The sequence below is a fragment of the Vitis riparia genome, chromosome 19, assembly GCF_004353265.1.
Source record: "Vitis riparia cultivar Riparia Gloire de Montpellier isolate 1030 chromosome 19, EGFV_Vit.rip_1.0, whole genome shotgun sequence".
NCBI lineage: Eukaryota > Viridiplantae > Streptophyta > Magnoliopsida > Vitales > Vitaceae > Vitis > Vitis riparia.
The window spans coordinates 13,543,757-13,552,193 of NC_048449.1; the positions used below are offsets into that span (position 1 = coordinate 13,543,757).

General features: G+C 34.4%; 2 protein-coding genes across 2 annotated transcripts; both read left to right on the top strand.

Annotated features, from left to right (window-relative positions):
* Positions 1 to 866: 866 nt before the first annotated feature.
* LOC117909465 (very-long-chain aldehyde decarbonylase CER1-like) lies at positions 867 to 3,120 on the top strand. The gene is made up of 6 exons (XM_034823513.1): positions 867 to 926; positions 1,043 to 1,266; positions 1,354 to 1,586; positions 1,673 to 1,892; positions 2,529 to 2,904; positions 3,045 to 3,120. The coding sequence occupies exons 1-6, from the start codon at positions 867 to 869 to the stop codon at positions 3,051 to 3,053; spliced, it is 1,122 nt and encodes a 373-aa protein (XP_034679404.1). The 3' UTR covers positions 3,054 to 3,120.
* A 203-nt stretch (positions 3,121 to 3,323) lies between these two features.
* LOC117909466 (very-long-chain aldehyde decarbonylase CER1-like) lies at positions 3,324 to 4,942 on the top strand. Its single transcript, XM_034823514.1, has 3 exons — positions 3,324 to 3,496; positions 3,799 to 3,972; positions 4,752 to 4,942. The coding sequence occupies exons 1-3, from the start codon at positions 3,485 to 3,487 to the stop codon at positions 4,914 to 4,916; spliced, it is 351 nt and encodes a 116-aa protein (XP_034679405.1). The 5' UTR covers positions 3,324 to 3,484; the 3' UTR covers positions 4,917 to 4,942.
* The last annotated feature ends 3,495 nt before the right edge of the window (positions 4,943 to 8,437 follow it).

Sequence of the window (8,437 nt, forward strand, 5' to 3'; positions counted from 1 at the left end):
TAAAAATGTCACCAAATAGGGTCTGAATATCTAACATTCATTAATTGGTATCCCACCCATCTTAGCAAATGCTCTATCCCTGTGGGCATGTTGGTATAAAAAAAAAAAATTGTTTTAAAATTATTTTTGAAAATGTCACCAAATAGGGTCTGAATATCTAACATTCATTAATTGGTATCTCACCCACCTTAGCAAATGCTCTATCCCTGTGGGCATGTTGATATAAAAAAAAAAAAAAATTGTTTTAAAATTATTTTTGAAAATGTCACCAAATAGGGTCTGAATATCTAATGTTCATTAACTGGTATCCCACCCACCTTAGCAAATGTTCTATCCTTGTGGGCATGTTGATATCACAAAACTATCTCCACATGTGGTTTGAATATATACATATATACTTTCATGAAAATTGGTAATTAAGGTACATAGTACAACAACACTATGTAGTATGTACCTTCTGCGTGAGTCAATTTTTTCAGCATATATCACAACTAATAGAGTGTCTGCCTTTTAATGTTTGTATAACAATTTTGTAGTAAGTTATACTTACTACACCAAAACCACGTACGTGTCTCTCAATATGTCATAAATTGAAATCAGTTTGTATAACAAAGTCTCTTTTTCAGTATAACTTTTTTTTGTCTTTATATGTTTTCTTCATGAATAGAAACAGTTTATAGAAGAAACTAATGGCCATACAAATAGATTCACGTTCTGCAAGAGCTCCTCTAGCCAATCGTATCCTTCTAAGGGTTTCAGGCCTGCACTCATGGCAACTAAAATTCACCAGAGAGAATCAGTATATATAGCCCTCCAATTTTGAAGATGGCAAACTAAATCAAGCAAGTAAAATTATAGGAGTGTATATGGCTTCCAAACCAGGTATCCTTACTGACTGGCCTTGGAAGTCTCTTGGAAGCTTCAAGGTACAATATTATTAGTCTGACTTGCCACACTGTGATTGCTTTACAATCTTGCCTACTCTTCTATGTTTATTTTATTTTTGTTTTACTACTTATTTTACTTTTATTTGTTGTTTCAGTATGTGATATTGGCTCCATGGGTGGTTCATAGCATATACTCATTAATAATCAAAGATGGGAAGGAGAGAGACCCTGTTTACGTTCTATTTTTCCCATTTCTTTTATGGAGGATACTTCACAACCAGATTTGGATTTCTCTATCTCGATACCGAACAGCTAAAGGCAACAATAGGATCGTTGATAAGAGTATCGAATTCGAGCAAGTTGACAGGGAAAGCAACTGGTCTGTCAGAAACTCACTCTCACACACACAGTCTGATCACCTGCATGCATGGAATATTCACATTTTCTTGTGGTGTTTTGTTTGCAGGGATGACCAAATATTGTTGAATGGGATCCTATTCTACGTGGGTTACATGATACTTCCTGGGGCTGCTCACATGCCCTTATGGAGAACAGATGGTGTACTTCTTACAATTCTTCTTCATATGGGGCCTGTTGAGTTCCTATACTACTGGTTACACAGAGCATTGCACCATCATTATCTTTACTCACGCTATCATTCTCATCACCATTCCTCGATTGTCACAGGGCCCATCACCTGTATGAATTGATCATTTACTCTTTGATCCGTTACTAATTAACCACTACCTACATTAGAATATGACGTATCGTTGTTTCCATGGCAGCTGTCATCCATCCTTTTGCTGAACACCTAGCATATTTTCTACTGTTTTCAATACCACTGTTAGCAGGAATTTTCATGAGAAAGAGCTCCATTGCAGCCCTCTTTGGTTATATTTCTTATATTGATTTCATGAACAACATGGGACACTGCAATTTCGAGCTGATCCCTAAGATGCTATTCTCCATTTTTCCACCTCTTAAGTACCTCATGTATACCCCCTCGTAAGTCTCCCAATTCCTTTTTACATAGTTTTCTGTGTTGAGAGAGAGAGAATACTGCAATGATCTTTTTTACATACTCTAAAAATTAAAACGCCCACAATTCCTATTTATTCACTTCACATAATCGATTTGATTTATTTGTGAATGTTTTTATATGACTCATTACATTATAACTGGCTAAGAAAAGATAGAAATGAAAATATGTAGTGTCCTTCGGTAGTTGAAATTTGCATAAAGAAATGATTCACTGTTTGGCATCTAGGAATCATGAGCTAATTTGGTTGTCTTACATTAGTCTCATTAAGGGTAAAATAGGAAGCTAGGGTGTTTACTATGCTTAGACTCTTATTATTATTATTATTATTATTATTTACCACTTAAGCTCTAAGGTCGGAATCCAATAAGTTGCCCACCAAATTTTAAATAAAAGCCTAATCCCATAAGGGTAAAACATGATTATCTCCTTTATTTATTTATTTATTTTTTTTATGGTTTTTAGAATGTATTCTTGTATCTCTACCTTTTATGTGGCTCATCTCATTACAACCGGATTAGACAAGATAAAAGGAAAATATATAGTCTACTTTCCAATTTGAAATCTACGTGAAGAAATGATTTGACTGCTTGACATCTCAGGTATCACTCTCTACATCACACTCAATTCAGGACCAATTACTCACTTTTCATGCCCATCTATGATTACATATATGGTACGATGGATAAATCTTCAGATGCGTTATATGAAAAATCACTTATAAGACCTGAAGAATTGGCCCATGTGGTTCATTTGACACATCTAGTAACGCCACAGTCCATCTATCATCTGAGGCTAGGATTCGCCTCCTTAGCCTCCGAACCTTACACATCCAAATCGTACGTATGGGCAGTGTGGCCAGTGACATGTTGTTCTACAATGTTAACATGGACCTACGTTCGTACGTTTATTCTAGAGAGGAATCAATTCAACAAAGTCAATGTCCAAACGTGGGTCGTACCAAAATTCAAGATACAAGTAAGCAACATTTTATCATTAACTTGTTATACTTTTGTTTTTTATTTAATCATACTTCAGTATATTATTTACTTTTTGTTCCTTTTCTATTTTCTTATTGTTTTATTTAATCTGAAATTGAGAAATGAATCCATTGATAGTTTGATTGAAGAAGCCATACTCAGAGCAGACGAAAGAGGCATTAAAGTTTTGAATTTAGGTCTCTTGAACCAGGCAAGTTATTGCTCTTATGCATCACTTTGAAGGGAAAAAAGAAAGGCAATTTACCTTCTTTTTTATCATTTGAAAGAATTTACCTCCATGTTCGATATCTCTACCTCATGCTTGCATGGACACAATTTTTTGGCCTTCAATTGACTTCTAAAAAATTTTTACATTCTGAAATTTTGAATTATTTTGACCATATTTTAGAAAAAAATAAGATAAAAGAGTCCAACACTAAACATAAATTTTGCAGGGTGATAAGCTTAATGGTTATGGTGAGCTTTATATCCATAGAAATCCCAAAGGAACAACTCAAGTGCTTTTCAGAGGCAACCTCACCAAGGTTGCTTATTTTATTGCTTCTGCTTTATGCCAAATGGGTATCCAGGTATGTATAATTAACAAGCATTATTAATTTTTATAATAATAAAATAAAAAATTAACTTCGAGAATTGTGAAAAAATGCCTTAGCATTGACAAATCGGGGAGTCTAAAACAAGCATTGTCCAATCTTGGTTTTGATTTTTCATACAATGAATCTCAGATAGCCACGTCACATAAGGATGAGTATGAGCAACTCAACACAAAGCTCAAGAATGTTGAGTGTGGAATTTATCATTTAGCAACTATTTTAAACCCTCTACACTTTTTCATCCATCGTCAACTTAATTTTATTTATTTATTTTGAAGATATGGCTGGTTGGAGATGGATTGACCAAAGAAGAACAAATTAAAGCATCGAAAGGAACATTATTCATTCCCTTTTCTCAATTCCCTCCAAAGAGGTTGCGCAAAGACTGCCTCTACCTCACTCCACCAGCAATGATGTCTCCCAAGTCTTTTCAGAACATAGACTCTTGTGAGGTTAGTAATTAGGCCCTATTTCATAACTGTTTTCAAAAACAATTTTGAAAACTGTTTTTTTATAATAGTTTTTGAAAACCATTCTCTAATGTTTTGTAAAACAAAAATATGTTTGAAAACTTAAAATGTTTTTAACCTATTTTTAATATTTTTTAATATGTTTTAAAATAATTTTTATGCTTAGTGTTTTATTTTTAAGTATTTTACATATTTATATAATTATTTTTTAAAACTATTCTAAGAAAACAAGTGAAAACAATAGAAACTAACTAAAATATATTATTGAAAAACACTATTTTTTTTGTTATCGAATGTATTTTTAGGGTTTTTTGTTTTGGAGAATAAAAAGTTGTTCTCGAAAATAATTATGAAATAGACCCTTAATGTTTGTTTGTTCTCATTCAGAGATCTCAATGGTGTAGATACACCTTATATTTCATGAAAATCATTTATTTATTGCAAAGAAGTTGAGGAAAAAATTTGAAGGGTAATGAACATTTTTCTCTCAATACGAAAACTTCCTTTTTCTATAATCATGAAAATTATTATCAACTATATTTCTTTTTCTTGCATAAGAAATTTTAAACATCTCTCTACTAATGTTTTCTTCTAAACTTCATTTCTTTCTCTCTTGCAATGGGTCACATGAAGAGAACATCTTTCAAAGAAACTTTCAAGGCATTAACTCCACCACCTACCAATCATCATACACTATAAACTGGATTACTTATATTATTCATCTGGGTTATGGATTTTTTTATAATGTAAATATGTGATAGAATTGGTTGCCGAGAAGGGCAATGAGTGCATCGCGTGTAGCTGGGGTGATTCATGCATTAGAAGGATGGAATGTGCACGAGTGTGGTAACACAATGTTCAACATTGAGAAAATATGGGAAGCTAGTCTCCATCATGGATTTCGTCCTTTAACGATCCCCACATGATCACATCATCAGATGCATAAACCAATATCTTCATCTATCCATTTGTGTGTTGTTGAACTTGGATATCCTATAATTTTAGCTTGTTATATTATATGAAACTCAATACCTACTTGTGTTTCATGGGTAACTAATATTGGTTATGTTAATTTGGCTTTTCTAGTTGTTTTAATACTTTATTGTTTCCTTACTTTTCATATTGTAGATGACATAATTGACTATTGTTATTTTTGTGTCTAGATATGAAATATAAATATTTATTATTTGAGAAAAAAAAAAAAAAGGAGATATAAGGGATAGAGACAATATTGTCATTTTGTTGACACTCATTTGGCTGATGAGCTATAAGGGATAGATATAATTAGAAGTAGCATAAAATGCATCACTTCTGAGTTATGATATCACATTATTCCAAATGATTATAGAAAATATGGTTGCTTATGAGTGTTTAATTTAAGTATTTTTATAATGCTTATTAATTAACATCTAGGACTAACCTATAGTACATTTCATTTAAAAATATAACAATCATATTACATTTAAGGAAAAGTAAAGTGTGTGAAAATCGAGTCTAGATTTGGGAATTAGGTTACTTATTAGGAAGGTATCATAGGGTAGCACCCCTCTAAGTTCTAAAAAAGTATCTACTAAACAAGTGGAGGGAACTAATGTAATTGTCTAACAAATTATGTATACTAAGAGATCATAACAAAAAAAACAAAAAACCAAAAACAAAAAAAAAAACAAGGCATATTAATAAAATTAATAAATCGATAATGAATATATATGCCATGTGCATCGAAAAACCAAAAACCAAACTCAAAGCACAACAATCAAGCAAAGGAGAGAGTGTGTAGACCCTCCATTTTATCCCTTAGCACATGTCATACTAAGTATTCTTTCAATACTCCACAATAGTTCCTCGGTGGTCCATTGCTACTCATACAACTTACCTTTTTTAACCACCTTTGAGACTTTGGTTGAGGGATTTATCTGGCCTCTCATTGTGACCCTTGGCAACCTCGAGTTAGATTTAGGATTTTCAATATTTTTAAGATAGCTTCTTTAAACATTTAGGACAACACACTTAAACACTATTCTGATCACCTTAAGTCACTTAAGCACTTTTTTTTTTTTTTTTTTTGTCACCCTAGGTTAGATTTAGGATTTTCATTTTTTTTTTCTTTTTAGGATAGCTCCTTTAAACCTTTAGAACAACACATTGAAACACTATTCTAATTACCCTAAGTCACTTAAGCACTTTTTTTTTTATCACCCTAGGTTACTAAAACACTTTTCTAATCACCTTAGGTCACTTAGACACTTTTCTAATCACCCTAAGTCACTTATGCACTTTTCTAACCACCCTAGATCACTTAGGCATATTTTTTATCACCTTAGATCCCTTAGGCACACCTTGGCCCATCTAGGCACATTTGGCCCATCTAAGCACATTTGACCCATTTAGGCATAGGTCCATTTAGGCATACCTTGGCGCTTTTAATCACACCTTGGCCCATCTAAGCAAGCCCTGACCCATTTAGACACACCCTACCTCATCTAGGCATGCTTTGACTCATTTAGGCACATCTGACCCATTTAGACACACTCTAACCCATCTAGGCACACCCTGACTCATTTAGGGGCATCCAGCCCATATAGGCACACCTTGGTCCATTTAGATATGCTTTGGCCCATCTAGGCACGTTTGGCCCATTTAGGCACACCCTAGTCCATTTAGGCATACCTTAGCCCTCTTAGGCCCATCTAGACACATTTGGCCTATTTAGACACACCCTTGTCCATTTAGGAATACCTTGACCTTCTTAGGCACACCTTGGCCCATCTAGGCATACTTTGACCCCTTTAGACACACCCTGGCCCATTTAGGCATACCTAGCCCATTTAGATATACCTTGACCCATCTTGGCAAATCTAGCCCATCTAGGCATGACTTAGCCCATCTAGGCATGCCTTGGCCCATCTAGGCATGCCTTGGCCCATCTAGGCATGCCCTAGCCTATCTGGGCACACCCTAGTTGTTGGGAACCCTGAATTACTCCAATCCCATACCCTGGATCTCATAGGGTGCATGCATCTATCTCTAAGCATCTCTAAATATGTCACAACGAAATAAAATGACAATAAAAACTATTATTAACTATAGATCTAGAGATATGAACCACATACCTAGATATGAATGTTCCAAAATCAATTCATTGTTGTGAAGAACATGTCTAAATAGTCTGGAGGTCTCGTATACCCAAGATCTTCCTCCCGATGACTTGAACCACAATCTTGACACTCCAAAGTGTAGGCTTTGGAAAGGTGAAAACCTTGACTCTCTCTTTCTCTTTTTGGAGGTAGAAGACGACCAACTAAAGTAATTAAGAAACCCTAACCCATAAGCGGTATTTATAAGGTTGCCCATTAGACTTAAGTGACTTAAGCCCATCAACACTTGGGTCACTTAATCTAGCCTAAAATGGGTCTTAATTGATCAATTAACCACATAGGGTCATCTAAATAATCAATTATCTCAATCTAGAGACCTTGTTCATTATCCCTTATGCAATTTTGCATAATTACCAAAACACTCTTATGCATAAGAATGAACCTAGAGCCAATCTAACCCTCATAAACTGTGTTATCATGGTTTATGAGCTCAAAGCAGGGACCATTTGGATCCATGGGAGGGTTGGCTCTCTCATAATTAAATTCTAAAGTTGATTCAACATTCCACTAAAGAAAATCAATTGCACTCCAATACCTTATGTAAATAACAATGAGACGAAGCTCTAGTCTATGACCCACTATCCATTGCATGCAAACTCCTCATGAGCTAGTGTTTATAATCTAACAAGCTAAGGCTATCACCTATCAAGATCACTTCTCAAATCCTTGAGTTATAGATCTCATTTATTATGTGATCAACTGACATATCCTAATTCAAAAGAGCATATGTCAAATTCTATTAAAGGAATTATTATGGTCACAAATTTCATGATCACATGTCCTTTAGATCATCCAAGGACACACACTATCTCAATCCCATGAGATATCATGGTGTGTTTATTGAGAATACATGTAGTGAACAACCTTCATCAATAGGGACCCAATCCATAAAGATATATGACCATTTTAGGGTCTCACCCATAAGTCAAAGTCTCCTATTGATTTTGGCATAAACTTAATATCCTCTCAAGATTGAGAGTGCACGCAATATAGTAGCTTGGTGAATCATGACTATTAATAAACTTATGTCATGATTCATCGTAGGTCTTATTCAATGTGCATCACATACATTAATGCACTCACCATGAGAAATGCATCCTAACAACCAAGACAAGTCATCCCTCCAATTAAGAAATAGTGCACTAGAGTCTACTGGATTGCCCAAATCCATGAACTAACTGTGGACAACTTATCTACTTATAAGGAACTCATGACTTGTATTTTCTATACAACTTTTAATACACCCAAGTCATGTACAATGTAAGAGACATGGACCGAATGCTCAAATC

Excerpts from the sequence above, each read along its gene's own strand:
- LOC117909465 (XM_034823513.1), top strand. The coding sequence starts at position 867 with ATGGCTTCCAAACCAGGTATCCTTACTGACTGGCCTTGGAAGTCTCTT. Across the intron at positions 927-1,042 it reads AGTCTCTTGGAAGCTTCAAG|TATGTGATATTGGCTCCATG; the intron begins GTACAATATTAT and ends TTGTTGTTTCAG. Across the intron at positions 1,893-2,528 it reads TACCTCATGTATACCCCCTC|GTATCACTCTCTACATCACA; the intron begins GTAAGTCTCCCA and ends TTGACATCTCAG.
- LOC117909466 (XM_034823514.1), top strand. Across the intron at positions 3,973-4,751 it reads AGAACATAGACTCTTGTGAG|AATTGGTTGCCGAGAAGGGC; the intron begins GTTAGTAATTAG and ends AATATGTGATAG.